Source organism: Nilaparvata lugens, chromosome 7, assembly GCF_014356525.2.
Source record: "Nilaparvata lugens isolate BPH chromosome 7, ASM1435652v1, whole genome shotgun sequence".
Taxonomy (NCBI): domain Eukaryota; kingdom Metazoa; phylum Arthropoda; class Insecta; order Hemiptera; family Delphacidae; genus Nilaparvata; species Nilaparvata lugens.
In genome coordinates this window covers 35,317,538-35,342,007 of record NC_052510.1, presented here as the reverse complement: position 1 = coordinate 35,342,007, position 24,470 = coordinate 35,317,538, and the positions used below count along the sequence as shown (strand labels likewise).

The 24,470-nt window shown below is 33.1% G+C and overlaps 1 protein-coding gene across 5 annotated transcripts; it reads right to left on the bottom strand.

The window, feature by feature from the left end:
• Positions 1-4,260: 4,260 nt before the first annotated feature.
• Positions 4,261-23,819, bottom strand: LOC111055578 (dehydrodolichyl diphosphate synthase complex subunit DHDDS). 5 transcript variants are annotated; one of them, XM_022342805.2, is made up of 6 exons: positions 23,542-23,819; positions 16,866-17,029; positions 15,365-15,526; positions 10,657-10,805; positions 7,287-7,471; positions 4,261-5,326 (listed from the first exon to the last, which is right to left on the bottom strand). In XM_022342805.2, exons 2-6 carry the CDS (start codon positions 17,024-17,026, stop codon positions 5,099-5,101), a joined length of 885 nt encoding a protein of 294 aa, XP_022198497.1. In that variant the 5' UTR covers positions 17,027-17,029; positions 23,542-23,819; the 3' UTR covers positions 4,261-5,098. The 5 variants fall into 5 exon arrangements, with proteins under 5 accessions (XP_022198497.1, XP_039288562.1, XP_039288561.1 ...); XM_039432628.1 differs by having other exon boundaries at positions 23,750-23,769; XM_039432627.1 differs by having other exon boundaries at positions 23,527-23,623.
• Positions 23,820-24,470: the final 651 nt, after the last annotated feature.

Sequence of the window (24,470 nt, the reverse complement as noted above, 5' to 3'; positions counted from 1 at the left end):
AGAGTTTTGCATATCCGTTTTCTTTTTTGGACTTGCTTTTTTTCTGCCATGATCTGGTCTATTGAAATGTACTCGTTGCAATGTTCCTTGATGAATTTATTTTAAAGTTTTATTTCTGCCAACTTCTTGAAACTTATATTAATTTTGTAGTAGATGTAAACTCAGTGAAAGCAAAATATGCTATGAGTTCTTGTTTTTCTCTTGGTAATTTTTCTGTAATCCCTAATTTATAAGATGTCTTTCAACCTAACCTTCCGAGCGCATTGTATGATTTTTCATGCATTAACAATAATTCTGGATTTTTTGTATGGTGTTTCTTTATTATTAGTATTATAAGATTTTAGTGTTTGTCATGTTCGAGCTCTGTAATCTGCTTGAAGTTTTGCCCATTACATATTTCTCAGTTAGCCAAAATGCTTTCAAGTCATTATATTTTCCCTTCTCATATTAGAATCAGTTATGTTAGGATAAATTTATACAGAGCTACCCATGATTTATATAAAAGGAAACCGATGTCTTATCCAACACAAGTTTTGGCCCAACTGTCCAGTACAGTTTAATCACCAAAACACCTCAACAAACTAGCTGCATTTGCAGGAGTTAGTCTTGAAAGATTCCTTATTTATTTTATGCAATCTACTTTGAAATTCAGATACATGGAGTGGGGAGATAGTATCACTCTCTTCTAGATAATCATAAACATTTATACAAATATCTACATTCAAACTCTCAAATTTTGGAATGTCTTCTATTTTTAGAGGGAATTCCAAATTCTCAACATTAACTGAATGTGAGTATTTTTGTAGATCTCTTACTCTATTGTGTTTTTGATCTTGATTGAAGTATGCTAGTACTGACCATAAGAAGCACCTTTTATCATTTTTTATATTAATAGTTGATTTCTTATTATCATGCTTTTTGGGAGTTGGTAAATATGTTTCTGAATATATTGGTTTGTAGCAAACAATATTCAAATCGAAACATTCAATTGAATTAATCACCCAACCACTACCATATTGTATAAATTTGTCTATTTTATTCCATATAATAATACCTTCTGCTTGAACACTAAACTCTTTTATATTATCTTGAATTCGTATAATTGTTCGTGCTATCCCATGAAACTTTGGTGTAGTATTCATTTCATGATCTGCAACTAATTTCTTTAGCTTCAATTTGAGAGCAACATACCATTTTATATTATTATTAAATTTTTCAGCTTCTTTTAAACAAATATCAAGTACAATTGGTTTTAAGTTTTGAAATATCAATATAGGATCAATAATTTCAAAATTTTCCCATCTAAAACGCAAACAGTTTCCATTTATTCCTCTCTCTATAATATACATTTTTATATATATTTTTGGATATACATAAAAAATCAAACTAAACTTAATATTAATTGGTCTTATTGAAATACCTTTCTACCATAATATGATGATGTATGGAGATGAGTGTGACATTCCCAGAAATTTTTTGTCTTGGTGACATTCTGGTAGTGAAGGATTGAACTGAGAATAGATTACAATCTCTTGGCCTCCTGAAATCAATAAAAAAATCTATGTTCTTTCAAAAGTTTCAATTATGAATGAATTGGAGAGTGAGAGAGAGAGAGAGAGAGAGAGAGAGAGAGAGAGAGAGAGAGAGGGAATGAGTGGAAGAGAGCCTAATAGTAGTAGTGAGTGCAAGGGAGTAAGTAGAATGCTTTTTGGTTGTATGTTACTTTACTCTACTCTGTTTGACTTGTAGCTGTGTGTGTGTGTGTGTCTGTGTGTGATAGAAAGAGGGAAGTGTGATAGAAAGAGATGTGCAAGTGGGAATGAATCTAAGAGTATGAACTGGAACTTTCTCATATTCCAAACTGTAGTCTCATAAAACTATAATACAAAAGTAGCCTACTCACAATTATTATTGAACTCCTCCATATTCAAGTCCTGGTTCAGAATAGCTTTTTATTAGGGTGACTTCTCTCCATTTTGTTTTCTCTAAATATAGGTATACATGGTTCCTGAAAAGACAAAAGTGAACTTAAATGAATGATCCATCTTCTATACCTAATATTTTAAGAATATTGAGGAATAATTAACATAAATGTACCAGAGTTCCTGATCTTTATCTACCAATGATATTTAAAATCATAAAGAATTCAAAACTTAATCATAATCAAGAATCAATAACTTAAATGTGTCAGAGTCCCTAATATTCAACTAACTTGCAATAAGGCACCACAATGATAATGAAAATTATGATCAGGAAATTAATAAACTTAAATGTGTCTCTAATATTCAACTACTGACAATAGTATTATGATTTTGAATAAATGTATAATAAATTTAACAATAAATCATAATCAAGAATAACCTTAGCTGCTTGAAGCAACCTTGCAATAATTAGCAGACAATGGAATTGAACTCATAATCAAGGTTCTAACCTTATTCATAAGCTCAGTTGCATCAAGTCTCATACTACCTAATGAACTTAAATAAAATTAACTCATGATCAAAATTCTACTTATAATATTAATCATGACTGAGGCTATCTCTAAAAAACAATTAATGCACAGTTAAATCAAAATTATAACCAATCTAAAAAATCCAATCTTCATTAACTCATCCTATTTTCTGAGACAGAAACATTTAAAATAACAATAAACATTGAAAGGAATCTTGTACAGTACCTACTTGTAAATTTGAGGTTAATTTATGCCAATCACCTTTCTGTGCTTTGAACTTCTCTATCACAGTAGAGATAAAGAAGAAACAGATAGAGTGAGTAAAAAGGGAGACTGCTACACTCATACAAAATGATTTCAAAATTGTTACCACATCAAAACATTAGAATAGATTATAAACTCAAATAAGTATAATGGATAACACTCACCTTCATGTTTCTAACTTGGAAGGTAGAAGACTTATGCACAAATATGTTTGCTGTAGTATGTATGTACACCTTCAACTGCTTCCTTGAATACAGTGTGAATAATTTCAGACTAGAAATCAGCTTTCATAGTTTGTAAGAGGAGGGATTTCTGCCACTTTCACAGACAACTTTCTCCAACCAAGTAACTGGAAGCTGTTTGACCCACTTTCACTATACTCTAACATGCTTGACTTGTAGCTCTGTGTGTGAAAGAAAGAGGAGGGATTTCTGACCACTTTCACACTCTCACATCAAAGCTCTTGTCTGAGCACTTTCACATGTAGAGGTCAAACAACTCTGCATATGCGTTACTGTCTAGCCTACAGCAAGAAGTGAAATCATGATCTGTTCTTATTATGAATGTGGACTAATCCTTATTTTCTGTTCAATCTTAACAAATGGGGTGTCAATGGATTTGTTATTAGATTTACTGGAAAAAGTTATTCTTGTAATTTTTTTGTGAAATTAACGGTTTCTTAGTTATTCAAGAAATTGAAAAAAGCTGGAACTACTTTTTCCTAAGAGTGGGACTGATCCTTATTTTCTGTTCAATCTTAACAAATGGGGTGTCAATGGATTCATAATAAGATTTACTGAAAAAAATTATTCTTGTAATTGTTTTTTAAAATTAATGGTTTCTTAGTTATTCAAGAAATAAAAAAAAGCTAGATCTAGTTTTTTCCAAAAAAGTGGGAATAATAAGAGTGGGGATCTTCATTTGAGGTTTATTGTGAGATTGGGGGTATGGTTAGGTTAAGTTAGTTTAGATAACATTGGGTTGGGCAAAGTTAGAACCAAGAATCAGCTTTGGGATAGATTTGGGGGCAGCTTTGGGGCAGCTCTGAGGCAGTCTTGAGCCAGCTTTTCTCCAGTACTCTCATTTTAGCCCTACTATAAAGTACGTTCATTTTACAGCAGAGGACCTGAAATTCAGATGACATTTTTCACCCTGTATAACTTGGTAACTAAGCATTTTCGGACTCATGTTTATGAGAACTTTTTTCTTCTTCTGATGTGAGGAATCATGCCCTGTCTTGTGGGCACCTTTTTTCAGAACACTCTATATATAGATAAGAAAGAAATAGGATGGTGGGGTCATCTAAAGAGGATGGATGAAGAAAGAAAAGACAAACAATATACTAATATTGTTGTGGGTGGTAGGGAGAAGAGAGGACGTCCCAGAACTCGTATGATGAGCACATAAGAAGATTGGGAGTGGAGAGAGAAAAGACTGTAGGGCAAATGCACAGGCTGGACGTGGGTTGGGACAACTGAAGGCGGTGGTCTGAGGCTACCCCGAAGCTGTGATTCACAACGGGGCAGAGAAAAAGAAGAAGAATCGACTGTTTTTCAATTGTATAATATTTTACTTTATATTGCTTCATAGTAAAATGTTCGTTTCAGAATGATTCAGGACTCACTTTCAACAATTTTGTTTGATCTTGCAAAATGGAATGTAATTGGCGATGTATAACAAGTACCTATGCACAAAAAGGTTGAATGTGCAACAAAGAATATGCAATTTATTGATGCATTGAATATATTTAAGCAACAACATATTAGAATAATAATTGTTACATCTTCAGTTGGAATTCATACCTTCAACTTGAAGACCCATCTTAACTACATAAATTCCCTGGGTCAGGATGAGTCTTCAAGTTGAAGCTATTCACATGGAACAATTATTCTATGAGATGAATTGAAATTTTTAGTAGGACGTTTAACAAATAAGTATTATAAAACATAAACAAAATATCAAGGAATAAAAAGACACTGTTGAATTTACAGAGATAGATTACAAATTTATCACGTAAATAAAATTTTCACGTAGAAGAAATATTAATTTTACATTCTGTTGTAGGTTGATGTAAATAATGGACTAGAAGTATTTAAGACATTTAAAATATTTCAATAGTTCTACGGAAAAAAGATTCACAATGTTGTCAAATTTTATTATTTTTCTTTATTTTAATTTTCTATTCATATTAGCCTAAATCTAAATATTCACATATATTAACAAAAATGCATTTATCGTTTATTCATCAGCTAATGAACTGTGCAGACGTGTCTATTATAAACGTAGATCGCAATGTCATTCATAATGATCAATACTCATCTCAATTATCTAACCTCTCAAATATTTACAGAGAAAATGTACCAAATTTACAAATATTATAAATTATTGGACAGCTATGTTCTCTTTCAGAGAAGACCAGTATTGGTCGTTTTTAGTCTCAAGGAAAGACTCGGCACGTTGGCTCAAGACTTGTGTGGGGAATGATGAATGTTTACTGTTTTGATTGATGTTGGCCAGAGCACGCTGGTAGTGAAATATCGCAGACAGGAGATGCCAGGCAGAAAAGTCAGGCCACAGGACATCGGTGAAATGCAGATAGCTGTAGGACGACTGCAACAAACATGCCACATTGTCACATCAAAGTATTGAATAATTTATGTATTTTCAGTAATTTAGTTACTACTGAAGAATGTATTGAATACATCACCTAACAAATGTGATGCGTGAAGTGAATTTGTCTACAATGATAAAAAGACGAGATCATTTTTTTCATTGGTTATACAATCTTTAATACTGTATTTCCTTTTTTAGAGTCAACTATATTTTACATTAAAAGCAAATGTTTCATTAAAATAATCCTAATTATGTGCATTTAAGGATATGAGAGCAATATAAAAATCACCATTTTAACATTCATTTGTAAAACACTTGAAAGCTCGAAACATGTTGTGTAAAAATAAAAGGATATGAGAGCGATATAAAAATCACCATTTTAACATTCATCTGTAAAACACTTGAAAGCTCGAAACATGTTGTGTAAAAATAAAAATGTTAAAAATGAGTAATGTTAAAAAGGTAATTTTAATTTCAATTTCTATGTACGTATACACACAGTCATAAACAGGAAAAGGAGTGAGCAATATTATAATATAGTTTTGCTAAGTGAAATGCAAACTAGTTATTTGTGCAACTTGTGCGCAAAGTGACACTTTGCTGCACCAAAAGCAACGCAGCAAAGGAACTTTGCACACGTATTTCACATTAAATTTTTCCTACAGTTAACATTGCATATGAAAAGTGAGTAATTATGGGTTGAATGTCCTGAAATCCATCAAATGTTTGTCTGTATGATTTTGTAATTAAATTAATAACAAATTTAATTAATTTTAAAATTGATAATTCAATAAAAAATTGTTTTATTCCTAAATTTTAAAATCTTTAGATTGAAAAAAAAATTAATTATAAACTTTTAAAAATTTTAATTTTGATAATTTATTAATTAGTTTTAAATATTTATTTTGTCAAAATTATATGATTAATTTTCATTGAAGTTGAAAATTCTCAGCCAAATAAAGAGACTGTGAATGGATTCGAACCCCCAACCTCATCATCCTTGTCAATATTTCATCTACCAGTCCAGTTCGCTCTAAACTGAGCTACTGAGCCACTCTCAGATGAATGAATGCTTGAAGGGGATTTATCTTATGTAAGCATTAAATGACTACCTCAGTCAGTGTTACCAACTTAATTTGGATTTTACCACACTGGTCCTCTATATAACCTAATAACTATTTTGCGTTGTCATGCTGCAAATCTGGAGTACGCAAAGTAATTACTTTGCGCACCAGTGCGGAAAAGTGATCCTTTGCGGCCTGCAATCAGTGCAGAAATGGTCTCTTTTCAAGGTATCTGTAGGAAAAAATATTTATGACAAAACAATCCATCCAAGTCATAAGCTTGTTATACCGTTTGGCAAGGTCTAATGTATTGAAGGAATCAATAGTAAAGTAAAAGTAAACTCTTCTGGAACAAAGTCAAAAGCATACAAGGAATTTTCTAAGGTTGATCACATAAGCCGTTGATTTGAATGTCAATAATGGAAATAATGATGAATGGACCACGGGTTATAGATAAATTCTAAAATACCGTAAGAAAATTTCAAGTAGGCTATTTGCCAGATGCGTTCAACCTATTGATGTGGTGATTCGATGCCCATTTCATTACAATTTTTATTTATCCCACCACATTGCTTACACATTTTTGAGAGTCGAAACAATCAGAATAGCTGAACTCAACATTTCACTCAACCAGCAGAAATATCAAGCGCTGGGTACCATTCTAATCTGAGAGACAACTCCTCTACAAGTTGAGAGTTAACAACTAAAACAGTATGGAAAAATAAGAAATACAGTGTTTTTCAATTATTGAATAAAATAGGCTATCAGGACAGTTCTTGTATAATTGGCTTTTAAACAAATATTGTATAATTGCTTGCCTAGAATCATACTTTCACTAGAATCTCACACTTCAATAGTCAGTAATTACTTGAGTAATGAATCAAGCACTCTACCTGCCATAGCAAGAAGTCGCTCAGTCTTGTTTCTCCAGAGGTTCTAATTACCATATCAGGATTGGGTGATTCGTTGGTGTAAAGGCATCGAGACAAAAGAGTCGGTGTTATGTCTTCTTCGCTAATGTGGCTTTCTTCTACTCCCTTTACCACAGTTTGGACAGCGTGAGTGATTTCATCGCGAGCTGTTCAAACGAATTTCAAGTTTACTCATTAAAATCAGTTTTAAACATTCATGAACTTCAACTTTTATAAAATACTACGAGCCTGAGCATGTCAAAATTAGAGTAGAAATATTCGAGTAAACTTTATGGAATCATTTAGTTTTGCCATGAATTAAAAAATTAAATAGTTGTTGGCATTTTCTAAACAATCTTTCACAAAAATCAGAATCCTGCTGAATCCAATGAAATAGGCATGGACGTTTGATCATCTCATCAATCACCCTGGCACTTCCACGCAAGCAAAAAGCTCATTCACAATTGAAAAAAAAAATGTTAGAAACTAATAGGAAACAATTGGAAAATAGTAGTGGTGGATATGTGTAATAGAAATTAATTATTTTGTTGGTGAAAAGTTGAATTAGTACAAAATCATAAATTGCTTTCTCAGTAGAGCTCGAGAATTTAGGATAATACATAGTCAATTAAAAATATATCAAAACAGATATCTCAAAACATTGCTTCTTTTAGATGTAAAGGTTCTTACAGATATACGCGCCGCGAACATGAGCAATTCACTTTTAATCAGCTGACTATATCTGTATTTTTACAGGAACGGTAAGATACAGATATAAAAAGCTTGGCATCAGCTGTTTAAACGTGAATTGCTCATGTTCGCGGCGCGTAAATCTGTACGCACCTTAAGATTATAAAATTCTGACGTGTCACATGCTGTGCGGGCTCTGCTCGATTTATAGCCGGGACACACATAACCGCACCGAGCCCGCGCCGCCGTCGTACGACCGAGTGGCGCACCGCACCAGCACCGTCGCCGTGTTTGTTACCCGCGCCGTCACCGACTAGTTCAGTTCACTTTTTGACGGTGACGGTGCGGCCTCGTGGAGATTGAAAAACTTATTGAAGAAATACGGAATTTTCCATTTTTGTACTATCAAAGTGATGAGAAATATGGTTGAACGGAAAAATAAGTTAAACCAACAGTAAAAGTAGAACCAAATAAGTTAAGCCAAAGGTATAATAAACATAATATAATATATATGAACAACAAAAAGTATAGAAGAAGGAACCCGTGACTGTCTTAAATTTTTAATTTAAAAATAACTACGTGTAGACGCAGAAGGCAGAAGATAACAATTTTATTGTTGATATATATATATATATTTCTGATACATGACTGATGATGGAATTGTTATGCACCAAAATATATACCAGCACTATAATTCTCATTTTTTGTGTATACAGGTAATTAGTTTAAAATTGAAAAATATAAATTTGAATCGGATGTAACAAGCTTTTAATAGTGTTATATTATTAACAATAGTTTTACACATTCAGAAATCAGAACACAGTAGCACTACAGAACTGAGACACTGCTGACGCTCGGCTGTCGCACGAATACGTGTGTTCTCCTACCACCATCACCGTGTCGCGGGCTTAGCCCGGCCATACGACTCGGTGCGGTTATATGTGTCCCGGCCTTTATACAGCTTTCTGTGACAAATATTGAACTGAACTATCATGAATAATTTTATAAGAGATCCTGTAAAACCTTGTAAGATAATTTTATCCTATACAGTAGTAAGATTTATGTTTTAGGCCCGTATTACATTGGGACTCCAGACTACGCCGCCAATGGGATACCAGTGAGAAACGAGTGGGACACCAGCCGACCATCAAACTCTGGTGTCCCTAGTGTAATGAACACATTAAGAACTGGAGCCCATTAAAAACCAGCCTGGGCCCTGTTGCATGACAATAATACAAGCTAATGTTTTTGTAATATCCTATTCCAATAATCAGCTGACCAATAATATTATAAGTTTGTATTTTCTCATGCAATAAGCCCCTGGTGGCCTAATGAAATAATGACCTCAAAGTCAGCCTCTAACATTAGTTTGCTAGCCTTGTCCGTCAATAGAGAGTGTCAATCTCTATCCTTTTTCAACTGTCTTTAGAAATTAAATAACTGAACCCTTCTTCAGAAATACAGAAATGGAAAACGAGAAAATTTGAATGAAAACTGAAAAAAATGTACTGTACATAATAATCCATATAAAAAAAAATAAATGAAATAAACAAATTGTATAACAAAAAATTAACTAATAACGCAGTAAAGTATATTATAATAGTAAAATCTAAATATTCTATTAGGTAAAATTACTAGACTAATGCAACAAAGGATTTTCGATGCAAATCACGGGTACATACATACTACAGTAATAGTAAATAATAAGAAAATACATAGATCTGGAGCTAAAAGATCCAGAACATGAAACATACTAGTAGTTCTGTGAACAGTAGACCTCGCGCAGTTATAAACCACAGTCTCCTCTAATACTCTCCATCAGAGTACATTCTGTCCTGTCCTGTCGTGTCGGCGAGATATCGGTGTATGAACGACTAATGGCTGTTTGGGTTGTATCAACAATGCTGATAACTTGATGTAAACAGCTATGCTACTATCATCAAAAGCTTACCGAGTTGAACGCAGAGAAATGTCTGGAGAAAATACTATGCTACTTCAAGTTATCAATTGCATCAAGTTATAATTGCCTCACTGCATGCAATTAATAGTCCACACAACAGCTGTGTTTTCAATAAGTTACATTGAGATATTGAATTTCATGCGTCATTGCATGCAATTTATAATCCACTCGACAGCTGATTTATGATGAATAATAATTCTATAGTCGGATTTTTACTCTAATATTGGCGTATGAAGGAGGCTCCTTTTCCTTTTATATTATCCTTGAAATGCAAAATTTCCAAAAACCTTGTATATACGTCGACGCGCAATTTAAAAAGGAACATACCTGTCAAATTCCATAAAAATCTATTACCGCGTTTCGCCGTAAATGCGGAACATATAAACATAAAGAGAAATGCAAAACCGTCGACTTGAATCTTAGACCTCACTTCGCTCGGTCAATAATAAACCACCAATAAAAACAAATAAACCACTGGAAAATTATAAAATTATAACGATACAAAGATAAGGGGGAATAAACAGAAGAGAACCGTAGACACAAAAACCGCAAATGTTTTTCACTTGCAGCCTTTCGCCAGACACAAAACAACCTATGTACACGCGTACATGCTATGCCTACCATATCGTTAGTGACCAGCCTTATCAAGAAATGTGTCTCAAATACAAAAATTTAGAAAATTATGAGCAACACTTGTCTTACCCGTATATGAAAGAGCAATATTCAAGAAACATCTACTATTGGACCTTGTCATCAGTTCAGCTTCAGCAATGAGCTTGTTAAGATCCTCAGGAATATATGATCGATTACCTAGACATCGAATTCTGACTCCATGGTCCATCAGCTTCTCTCTACAAGAATAAGAATAAGAAATTAATGAAGTCTTCAAATTAATAAAAACACTAAATAAATTCTTGAATTAAATCAAATCAAATTTATTTCCTCCAAAAATACAACAAAAATATCACCATTTAAAATGATCATTTTTAATTTTAAACTTAATTTCATAAATTAAATTAAAACTAGGTAGTTCTGTGAACAGTAGACCTCGCGCAGTTATAATGACGTCCCAAACCATAAGCACATCCACACTGATACACTAACTATTTATTTGATCAGATCATGCTTACACAAGATTTAATTATCATATAACGCTTTCCGGAATTTAGCGCGAGAAAACCAGAAGACATCTAGGCGCCCAGACGAGCTGTTATAAGTTCTTTGCATCCTATTTAATAGTGCATAAAAATTGCATTCAATGAGGCATGCAATTTATAGTCTACACAGCTGCTAATTTTTTACCAAGTTACATTGAGATATTGAATTGCATGCGTCATGGCATTCAATTTATAGTCAACTCGACAGCTGATTTATGATGAATAGTTCTATAGTCTGATTTTCACTCTAATATTGAAGTATGAAGGGGGCTCCTTTTTCCTTTTATATTATCCTTGAAATGCAAAATTTCCAAAAACCTTGTATATACGTTGACGCACAGTTTAAAAAGGAACATACCTGTCAAATTTTATGAAAATCTATTACCGCGTTTTGCCGTAAATGCGCAACATATAAACATTTAAACATTAAGAGAAATGCCAAACCGTAGACTTGAATCTTAGACCTCACTTCGCTCGGTCAATAAAACAAACCCTGAAATTAATTTGACATAATAATATAGAACTTGAAACAATGCTAGGTTTAAGAATTAATAATAAATTACTGTAATAATAATGATAAAGAGAAGAGCTTACGTAGTGTAATGATCCATTTTCGTAGAATTAAAAATATTGATAAAAAATCAAGTAAAATCAAGAAATGAAGTAGACAATCCCTAATCGTGCCAGTCCAAATAGATTTTTTTAATAAAAGCGCCAAACTAATCCAACATCAGCTGTTTGAATGAATGAATGAATTTATTTGCCAAAAACAAAATACAAAAAAAGCTTTACAAAAAATTAATATATGCTACTGCACTCAACTAAAATACATACATAAAAATTGGGGAACTATTAATAATAATAATAAAATTTTGGCTCTACTGGCAAAAGTAACACTTGAGATGTTGTATTGAGAGGTTGGTGACACTGTCAGATGATGATGGCGCTGGTGTTGTGCGTCTATGCAAGGTCTATAAATAAAGGTCATGACACTCGTGTTCCTTATGGAGCGGCCATTTTATGGGGTCTTTATGACGGTACATTTGAAAATCTAATCTAATTCAATTTGCTCGTAACAAAATTATGCATTAATTTTGCACAAACAATATCTCAGTTCAGATAATATGTGAATTCAGGTTTTCAATTATTTGATAATGAAATTTCAATCATAAATGCTTCAATTATTCATTTATTTATTATTAAAAATTGTTCTTATCCTTGTTACTCAAGGATTATGTTTCAAAAGGCATTGGGACAAGACAAAAATATGCGAGGCCAATTTCAGAGAGTTTCAAGTTCCCGATCAATTAAATCTAAAAATCAACAATTCAATTCCTAGTTGGAATCTAAATATTATATTCTGTCGGAACAATTTATTTTACAATTCAAAGCCAAGCAATATCCCTTGAAGAATATTACAAATAATAACGCATCATGTTGTTCAATCCATAATGATAAAGGCTGATAAATTTCAAAATTGGTGAACTAGGACCCCATAAAATGGCAATTTTGCAATGCATCACGGGATTGTGTCATTACCTGTATTTATAGACCTTGGTGTATGTGTTCTGTAATGAGTTGACAACATAATTATAAAATAAAGTGCTTTTATAATAACATTGCTTTGGGCTTATTTATAAATTACTACATGAACCCCGCAAAGCTGATAAGAGATCATGAAGAGTTTCCCGCCCCTCTCTGCGTGATATCGAGTAAGTCGTGCCGAGAGTCGCTCCTAGCATCGTGAGAGAGCCTAGAGAGTCGTCGTACCGTGTGTTACCGTAATATAAATAGGAATTCCCTCACACTTTCAAAAAAAAACCATTATTCTAATCTTTCTTATTTCAGCTGGCAATGAATTAAATAATTTAGGGCTCATAAATGGAAAAAGTTTTTAAATGCTGTCTTCCTTGGCCTAGGAATGAATTTATCAAATCTAATACTCAGAGATCTTCTATAAGCATCATCAACGTCATCATTGTCATTTGCACCACCACTGCGAATGAAAAATATTTTCAAGACTGTATACATACAAATTTCTTAGGGGTAATATTTCTAATTGTCTGAAAATTGGTAAAGAGGGTTCACTCCGTTCTTTGAATGTTATCAAACGAACAACACATTTTTTATTTTTTAGTTTTAAGGATGATAAATAAGCCCCTTCTTCGATGAAGCCTCGAGTGTATAATACTATAGGCAATACTACTTGGGAAGGGTGAGGCTTTTGACCCTGCGAAGTTTCGGAGGCGCAAAAAGAAAAAACCCAAGAGACCATAGATGGCTGAAACTCCAGGCACATAATGTGGATCAAGAGGCTTAGTCAAGGGTGGCCGGGCGCCCTAGAGGCAACTTGGACACCCCTTCCTTAGCGGAAGGACCTTCAAAGAAGGCCAGGTGATGAATGGGATATTAGCAAAGGGAAAAACTCCTGGTTCTTGTAGAGGACACAGGTATTGGTTTGTCTAACATACTACTTGGGAGCACAATATGCTTCGGTTGACGTGTGGGGTTCTTTGAACCCTTGAATCAGTCCCTTCAAAAATAATGAAAATAATAATATTAGGTATTTATGTTAATCATTTTATTGTATTATTTTTCGAAAAAGTTGTATGCAAATATACTGGATGAATAAATGAAGAGAAAGTCATTATTACATTATATAATTGTTCCATTGTACTGTTGTAAATGTGCTTTTGTCATTAACACTTTATTCATTAAAAGTTTACATCTATGAACAAGATAAAAATAAAATAAAACATCTTTTGAACCCTTGAATCAGTCCCTTCAAAATTAATGAAAATAATAATATTATTTATGTTAATCATTTTATTGTATTATTTTTCGAAAAAGTTGTATGCAAATATACTGGATGAATAAATGAAGAGAAAGTCATTATTACATTATATAATTGTTCCATTGTACTGTTGTAAATGTGATTTTGTCATTAACACTTTATTCATTAAAAATTTACATCTATGAACAAGATAAAAATAAAATAAAACATCATCTTTGAACGTATCTCATAAAACTCTAACTTGTTATCTCTATCAACAGTTTACAGTCAAGTCACCTTGACAACCGTGCTCACATGAAAGTATCATGTAGGGCTAGCCTACATCAGTACTATAAAAACCTCAAACAGATTGCAAGAGCACCGTTCAAAGTTGTGTTAAAAACCAGTCAATTTATAAAAATGTGCTCGGTGCACATTTGCGACGCTAGCAAGTTGTTATTTTACTGCCAGAGCAATTCTCGAAAAATATAAGTTCTTATTGAGGATTTAATGTAGTTTAAACTCGTTTTATGGAGTTTCATTAATCATATATTATAATAATTTATAGTAAATATTGTCTAAAAATATTCAAATATTGAATTTTAATTTCATGAACTTGGAATGTCATATAATTAGTTTAATTAGTTTCGTTTTTAAACTCAGTTTGATCATATAAATTTCAAAACTTAGAATGAATGTTAGATGAAATTATGATGGAAATAAAATTATTTACTTATTTATTATTTATATGGGAGAAATTGGAGAAAAATAAAATATAATTTTGATAAACCGCGTTTATTTCAAGTGCCAAGGAAATAATTAAAATCTAGAAAAATGAAAAAGGTATTATACTTGAAATAATGTTTGCTCACATAATAATTTAAGGTAGAATTGGAAACGTGTGAAAGTATCAGACGGTTTCTAAATGAAACTTTGGAAAACCATTTGAACAAAATAGAATACTGTCCGTATAGAATGATTTGATATTCAATAGAACATAACTCCTTGAGCCCTGCGAGGCATCTGACTAGCTTAGAGACGATGAATCCAAATCTGAAATCAATATTTCTCTATCACCATTTTTACTTGATTTACGTTTTTAAAGTAAGAATGAAAAGCGGCTTGCCCACAGAGTCGTAAAGAAAGTGGCAGCTCACTTGCGACAAGCAGAGAGCCAGCAAATAGTAAGTAGGCTTGCTACGCTATAATGTGCACTGCTCCGTCAGGAAACCATATACTTTCAACAACTTTTAAAACGCCAGTGGCCCTGTAGTTGCACTGGCAGTAGAACCGCGACTAGAAAATTCGCAAATGTGCACCCGGCCTAAAATAAGAAGTAAGTGAATGATTATAGTTTTTCATTAACTAAAAAATAGTATTGCTTAATTTTAAATTGAATAAAATTATTCAACTACATTGGAAACCAATTACTAGTGGAATATTTAACGGTCAATTTCAATTTTATTTATGGAACAGTTACCTTTCTTCCAACAGTCTCCTAAACTTCTGTCGAGCAAGATCCATCAAAGATTCGACTTCATCTTGACTACGTTTGAAATTTTCAATGCTGAATGCATACACCGTTACTTCTTCAATTCCAAGATCAAGGCACCACTGTAGAGTTTCGGATAATTTGTCGAATCTGAAGAGAAAAAGAGGAGATAAAATACTATTTGAGCTAAATTTGCTGAGAGATTTTTAGCACGATAAAAGTGGGGTGCACTAGCACAGTTCGCCATAGAATGATAGCGTGAGAAGAGAAGAGTCAAAGGTACGTTTGGTTGAATGGGGGCGTGTCATTCTGGCATGATTTTGCCATCGGTGTGACCAACATATCACACTGTCTTCGCTAAAGCCAGATTGACATGTAATAATTATGTTAATATAGAATTAAAATGCTCCAGGTTACTTATTTTTTATTTTCTTTGGCTAGGCTAGTGGGGTTTACTGAGAAGCATGATAGTTAGCATACTAGGATAAATGCTGGTATCTGGTGGAGTTGGAGTGAATTGTGAAGGTTAGAAAAATCAAACCTCTCCACCCACTACTGTGACAAAAGTAAATTGCCACCTCACCTACTCTAGTTTAATAAAAAATATTTAATTGAATTATACATAAATAAAAAAGTACAATTATGAAATAATCAAGTCAGTTTGGTTTACATTGACTCTTGGTAAATCCAACTGTAATAGGAATAATTGTTTCCAGGTTCAACAAGCAAATATATCACATTTGTATCGTATGTGCCAGTAGAATTTCAGACTATATAGGATGGTAAGCATTCGTAAATAATTTATTACTATTTATACGAGGTGTCAGAGAAAATTAATGTGACTGATTTTATACTACAAAGTATTCATAATTTTCAAACAACAATAATATACACTTCAAAGTAGTTGGCTTGGGCAACTATAGGACATCGGCGGAGTCGTCGTTACTACTGTTGATAGCAATAGCAGGGCTGCAAGTGTTCAATTGGAATGGCTGCTTAATTATTGTGGTCGGTCACAGTCTTTTCAATCACTCCAAAGTTACAAAATGACGTCCTTAGAGGAAATTTTTCAATTTCGGGAAAAGGAAAATACTTGAATTATTTACGTACTAGTGACTTTTCCTCTTCTCCAAATTGGACCATGTCGTAAAAGTACGTCATTTTGGAACAATGGAGAACATTCAAATGATTATGACCGACCATACCAATTGAAGACATGCTACGAAGAATGGGAACGTCGATGTATTGCTTAAACCAACTACTTTGAAGTGTATATCATTGTTGTTTGAAAATTATGAATACTTTGTTTAGTATGAAATCAGGTATGAAATCAGTCTCATTGCTTTTCCCTCACCTGTTTAGAAACTCATTAAATATATTTTTAACGACTAAAATATAATAGAGGGGAGTATTAAAAGAATTAAGACATTTAAACATTAATTTAGACAGTTTTTAAACCATACTGAATGGAACTTAGTAAGTTACGTACCCTTTGGTATGCCCCTGTATTTTATCAACGTTATTCTTCTTGGCATATCTTCTGTTACCATCCATTATGAAAGCCACATGCTTAGGAACAGCCCCGCATTTTAGAACTTTGACACAACAAGATTGAATACAATTCAAAGAGCTTTTTCTGATCCAAGACATTTTCTGAAAAACGTACAACCATATTTGAAAATTTTATCATTTACAATCTATATAAATAGTGATGTCTACGTTATAATGGTAGCATTTGATTAACATTAGTGTTGCTATCCTTGTCTATCATTCGACAAAGCATATAGCGATATCCTTTTCTGGCTCTGCAACGTTTCCAAATCGTTTTTAACAATCTAAATATATAAAAATGAATGTCTGTTGGTGTGTTTGTTTGTTTTTTTGTTCCCTATAGACTCGAATACTACTTGACAGAACGGCATGAAACTTTGGGAATATGTTGTGTGAATATTGGGGATGGTTTCTGACCAGAGATTTTAATAGAGGGGCTATTTTAAATCCATTTTAGAGACCTATGTTTTCGAAATTTTCGGCTGAGCGGCTACCTATGATTTAGCATTTAAAGTTACCAGCTGTATAATAAACACGTCACCCCGTTGATAAATTTGTGTACTGGTATTAATACGGTAGTTTGGAGTTGAAGTTAGTGTAGAGGATTAGTACCAGCTGTAGATAATCGTTCCATAGAAGACATATACAAATAATAATTATCACTCCCCTATTATTGAGCAACTAGAAAATGTTGGAAAAAATTATTCATCTCATGAAATAGAGTTGTTGATATTGCATTCATTGATTACTGAAGAATGACAGACTAAATTAATTTTCTTTTCGAATTTAGCTTAGCTTATATTCATCCTAAAATGGAAGATGGAAAGAAAATGGAATTCTGTGTAGTTCATCTTTTTGTAATTCTGTGTAAATCGCATATTTCCTGGACCATCTATTGACAATCAACAACTATGAAAACATTAAATTCATCTTTGAAACAATGATTTAACCTATCTTTTTTTTATAATTCAACACTTTACTGATAGATATTACTACCAATTGATTGAGAAGAATATGTTTTCGGAATAATAAATGCTGCAGAACTAAGCACATAGGAAGTCCGAATTGAGTTGTAAATGGAAATATAGATTGTCAGATAAATTTCATGATTCACCAAAAAATAAAGTCAAGTGTGACATGAGATACATTGACTTTTTGGCGGTACGAAGTTCGCCGGGTAGGCTAGTTTAGAAATATAATCTCACTCACTCTCTCTCTCTCTATATATATATAATAAAAATATAAACAAGATACACATGACACGGATAGATTAAAAACACTTGAAAACTTACATTTAAACGAGAATTTTCGGGGGCTGGGCCCCCTTTGTCAATCAACCAGGAAGTGAAGTTGTGCAGATTTCCTGGTTGATTGACAAAGAGGGCCCATCTCAACCGAGCACAGACTGCAGTTTTTGATTCCAACGGTCATGTGACCACAGAGTACGCATGGAGACTCAATTGTAGCAGCCGAGACCACAGATTACGCGGTGCAGACGGATGGAGAGAAAAGGGTACAGATTCAGGGGACATTATGGGGTATTTAGGGGGCGGTTACAAACGGGATATTTAAGATTTGAGTGAGTTATGAATAAGGAAAGGTGTAGCTTATGAATTGATAGAAAAGAGAACATTTACAATTAGAAATCAAAAAAGAATTAGACTGAAATTGGAGAAAGGTATTGTAGAATTGAATTTGAATGAAATTTATTATTCATTTTTATTGAACATTTAATATATATATATATATATATTGATAGCTGTGAAATTTATTATGATATGATGAAATTTATTTCAATTTAATTAAACAGTTGGTAGCTATGGTACTATTGCTGTCTGTTGAGACCAGGACTGGAAGCAGCTCCAAGCACCCAAATAAAAGCCAATTCTTTCGTCTTGACATCTAATGAGGGGGCTGTGGGAGGGAGGGTGGCAAGGACTTTGACTTTGAAGCATTGCTCAAAGTTCTTGTTGTGCTCAGAGCCATGGGTAGGGATGGGTAGGGAAGTATTATTTTTAAAGGAAGCCCTGTGATTGTTGATCCGGAGGTTTAGGGCAGTGGTGGTTTCACCTATGTAGAAGGCAGGACAGAAGTTGCAGGAAAGGAGGTAGATGCAATTTTTGGAGATGCAATTACTGGATTGATGGATTTGGTGGGTGTAGTTGGTGATAGGACTGGTAAAGGAGATGGAAGAATCAGTGATAGGACAGGTTTTAGAGCGGGGGCGTTTGCAAGGTAGGGTACCAGGTGGAGTTGGGATTTCATGAGAGGTGAGTGATTTGTTTTTACTGAGAATTTTCTTGAGGTTGGGAGGTTGCTTATAAATGAGGGTGAGTGGTTGCTGGAAAAGGTGTTTGGTAGAGGGATTGGAGGAGACGACATGGAACAGATCTTTAAGGACAGGTTTGAGGTTTTCAATTTCAGGGAAGTAGGTGGTACAGAGCTTTGGAGTTTGTGGGAATTGAGAGGGAACGTGGGAAGGATCTTTTGATGTGGTAGGGATGGCAACTATCAAAGTGTAGGAACTGTTGAGTGAGGGTGGATTTGGTGAAAGTATTGGTGGATAAGTTATTGGAGTTGGAAAGGATTACATTGACATCTAGGAAGTTGTCATTAAAAAGTATTTAGAAAGTGGATAGTTAGGAATTCCTAACAAACAAGAATTTTCTGACGATCACAGGAACATGTTAGAACTCTTCAAAACCACAAAATCTCCCAACGGTTTCCTTTTATGCCTCAGTATGCATATCCAATATGGAATTAAAAAAATCAAATGAACAAATTTACAATCTTTGAAACTCATTGAATGAGCGTCAGCGAGTTCTCAATAATTTTGACTCACCTCACTTAAAGCCAAAGTCGTTGGTAGTCTTTTTGTTTGTATGTTCTACAATAACTTTAGAAAGAATTGATCAAATTCTGGATACATATTCTTCAAACCTTTTTACAGGTCGAATTCGTTGGACACCAAGATTGACTCACTCCATCATTTTTCAGGATATAAAAATAACATTGAAAGTGCATAAGAAAAACATTTGTAGTAAACACACTTTTTTTATGTATTTGAAAACGACATGCAGTCGATTATTAAGTATATATTAAAAACTTTTACTTACTGACTAGAGTACTTTCAATCGTCTAGCGATCATTTTATCAAAAACAAAAGTTTTTAATACCTATTTACTTAATAATCGACTGCATGTCGTGTTCAAATACATAAAAAAGTGTGTTTATAAAAAGCAGCTCGGAATGGATCAAGAAACCATCACATTTGTTGTAATTTATCATTTAGTCAGCTGGAATCAACTGCATGCTATTTCTGTAATTTTTCATTCATTGATGCTAAAAATTGATGCTATTTGGGAGTTTATCAGACAGACTGTTAGCTACAGTATTCACATTTCTACTATAATCTATGATAATAAAGTTGGAATCCTCACGAATGTCTTAGTGTTTTTGTTAAGATAATGTCTTTTTCACCTTCAATCAAATACATAATATTGAGATAGAGGAACATAAATTTGAGTTATTATTTATGAGTTTCTATTTCATCCACTGTTATTCATACTATCAACCAAATAAATTAATTTCAAACCATTGGAGAGCATTTCAAACCGCAGTAATTTTTTCATTGTATTGATTTATTCTATAATGTCAATTGATTGAACTGTCTTTTGTCCCAGCAAATTGAATCAATGCTTTGGGAATTTTTAGAAATTTCCTTAGAATTTACCCTACATAGATTCTATTTCATAGATTTCCACGAAAAAAAACCTGACATTTCTGAGTGCAAAGAATTACCCACAATTTTTAATGATCAGTCTGTTGTTGATAACATAATTATTTTATTGGAATCGATCACACATGAATCTTCTCCTGGAACAGTTTTCACGAAAACATTTCTAATGAAAACATTCATTATGAGTTGTAGCTGTATGAGGATTTATAATTTTCATTTTGTTTTCGCTTCAGTTTCCTCTCCTTTCCTTCTTTCTTCTTCTTTTGATTCTTGTTTCCCGTGTTTACCTTACTTATCAACTTTTTTCTTCATCAGTTTCATCTCCTTTCCTCCTCGTAAAAGGTGATTATGCAAAAGAAAGGAGAGAAAAGTAAATACAGTTGAGAATTTAACGCTTTAAATTTCATAGATTTAAAATTTCTCTGTATTTCTTGCTCAAAAATGTTATAATGAAATGAAATTTGAACAAATTTAGAAAAAACGTCTTTTTGGGGCTATTAAAGGCTATAACTAAAACAATATGCGTTTTAGAGGAAAATTTTATAAAACAAAAATTGTAGAGGAAGATTTTTAAAATAATTTTGTCTGAAAAAACGGTTCAATATCTTGAACGGTTATTGAAATTCAAGCGATATAGCAAAACCCTGAGAATTTTGGCGGCCATCTTGTTTCCGAGGTGTTTGCCTGTGATTTCGACTTATCATCATCACGATCCTTATTATGCTAGACCTAACGAAGAAATTGAGACATCTTCCACGGCTGTTACTCAAAAATGACCACGGAATGACATTTGCGCCTGGACTATTAGGAATATCATAATTTGATGATTTCGATAATCAAAATGGCTGCTACTTAGGCCTATAGGTTAAATGCATGTAAAATTGTGCTATGTTGAACTTAGTTTATTTTAAAAACGATAGTGACCGCCGTTTAATTTCTGTGATCTTGTGCTCAAAATAATCTTACTAAATCGACCCTAACCAAAAATTTGATGACAGGTATTTTGGTACTGGACGTACACTTACAGCAATATATGAGTCGTATAGTTCCAAAATGTGTCTTCTCCACTTTTTCAAAATTATCAGGAATGACAAAAAACGTTATGACATATTACCACTATTGCTTGGCAGAGATTATGGTATTTCTAAGAAATTATTTCTAATTATGAACAGTCTAGTATGTTGACTTTTGGAGTATTGCAAAGTTTTATTCACTTCAATTTGAATTAAAGAATGAATAAGGAACGTTCTGGAACAAACTTTGGAATAGACCTATTTTGGAACAAATTTGCATGGATAAGACATTTTATGGAACAGACTCACTAACTTGGAGAAGACTTTGTTTGAGACATGAGCTATAATAAAAACTAAGATTTTCATAGAAAATTTAACATTTTTATCATAGAAAACATTATGAGTGTCATATACCCTACCAGATGATTCACATATCAAGTTAATACAATTTATGTTGTTAATAACAGTTTAGTTTAAAATTGAATTCAATTCAAGATGTTTGTTATAGAGAATGTATTTTATTTCATATTTAAGATACAATAATGAGTACCTATCAAAAGTGTAAAGTTGATTATAAGTAAAATGTTATGAATATTGAACAATACATAAAAATAATAAAAGATACTAAAAAAGTTATTTTTAAGCATAAAAAGTTGAAGTCCTTATAAGTAAAAACTGAAGGGTAAAAAGTGGAAGTAATGAAAGTAGCTGAATTGTATCACATTCATTCAGATCATAATACAAGAAAAAATGTGTTCAGAACTCAGACCCTGAGTTCTCTAACAACTCGATCATCAGTGCTGTCTTCTTCACAACATAACTCATTCATGAGCTCTTGGTCATCTCCATTTTCTGTGGCAAATCCAGCAGGCAGAAAACGTCTATAAAAGGAGAGATGTGGAATCTCTCTCCATTGGTCACCATAGTGCTTCAATAACATATTATGTACATAATTTATTTTGGCAACTTTCACAAGATTGCCATTAAGCAGAACATTGAGTTGAATATCATTTGTTGTCATTCTTGACATCAATCAAGATTTTGACTGTCCAGTGTCACTTCCATATAGACTCTCACCCCTCACCAACAATTTTTGCAATTTATCATTCCGTGTGAGGATAATTCTCTTTGAATGGTTTATTTCAAAGTGCCATTTAGATGGCTACAATTAAACTGGCCCAATAGATCATAATAATATTACTTCAACTTACTACTACATACAGTTTAGGAAACGTTTGCACAATAATTGAAACTATGAGGCTTACCAACCGACAAGAGAATAAAACAATATTCTGAACAATAAGATATGGATGAGACTTGATTTGGAATCAACTGTTTACTAAAGTAGCCATTTTTGGTTGATTTAGAAACTGTTTACTAAAGTAGCCATTTTTGGTTGATTTAGAAACGTTTTAGAATGAACTTGGAGAAAACAATCATGTTTTGGAACAAACTGGCAGAGGATAAGATTTTTTGGAACAAAATATCCACATTAATAGATGAGAAATTAACTAAAGAATGCGCTGGCATCAAAAACTCTATTTTGATTTTTGGTGGATAAGACACGTTTTAGAACTATACGACTCATATTTAAAATGCAAAGAGAATTGATAATCAAAGTCAGACAAAATATCATCAGTCGGTCAAAGCCTAATGTTTTATAAGGAACAGAGTGAGTTTTTCTTTCAAAATATCTGATGCATCAGTTCTGTACCAGTACCAATATTATTTAACTCAAGTTTGAAAATCTGGAATTCAGCTCAATTTGTAACAAAATATTCGTAACAGATTGATATTTTGAGTAGTTAATTTGATAAGATAAAAATTTTTATAACCAGTAACTTAACTTTTTAAGTTCTTACCAGAGAGAACCAGAGAGAAGAGGTTATCAAACTTATCAAACAGTATAGCTAGTTAGCTACTAACACCGTGCTAACACGTCAATGGGGGCCAACCAACAGACCCAATATACAATTTCACCCAATATTTTAGAATCGTGAAAAAGACGTGAAACCACTACAACCAACCGACACTTCATCTAATAGCCTTTATACCCAAACACCAACTTACCCTATACAACGAGCTATATATAACTGAGGACCACGTTATAATGGCAGTGAAGAAAGATAGGAGAAAAACGTTGCCAAGTCTCTCTATTTTGCCACCAAAGACCTTAAAGAGATATAGAGCCACAATGCCTATGCCTTCCCAATGATAGCTTGCATGTGAGTCTTCGCATCTTTAAGGTCTTTGTTTGCCGTTGACAGTACACAGCTGTTACTCAATTCATCCCATTGGATTTAATCCAATAGTAATTATAATTTCCTTGATAAAATAATCAATTTAATGTCAAATTGATCAAGAGAATATATACGGTAATGTTTCACATACGGTAATGTTTAAAGATTCGCTGTGGCTACAGCCTTGTACACACGTATGTACATATGCCTCAACATTCACTGTACGTCCTTGTGGACGCGATCCACGTATGCCTCAGCATTCAAAAAGCTATCTGATTTGCAGACGACACGAAGACATGGTAGATGTAGATTTTCCACAACATGACAACAATGGCGTCATTCCATCATTGAAGATAGTTATCACAAATTGCAGCAGTAAGATTTTATTTCAATGACTTATATAATAAAATCAAAAATAAAACTTGACAAACGATGTTGGTGGGTTGAACGATTGTAGGTTGAAGTAAGGAAATAAATTGCTACATGACATAATATTGACAATTCAATCTTTCTTAGGTTGTCAAAACATTATGTTAATATACTGAATCTAA

Bases quoted from the DNA above. Each gene is read 5' to 3' on its own strand.
- LOC111055578 (XM_022342805.2), bottom strand. From the start codon at position 17,026: ATGTCTTGGATCAGAAAAAGCTCTTTGAATTGTATTCAATCTTGTTGT. The intron at 15,527-16,865 runs GTACGTAACTTA...TTTTCTCTTCAG, and splicing joins ATACAGGGGCATACCAAAGG to ATTCGACAAATTATCCGAAA. The intron at 7,472-10,656 runs GTAAGACAAGTG...TCGTTTGAACAG, and splicing joins TATTGCTCTTTCATATACGG to CTCGCGATGAAATCACTCAC.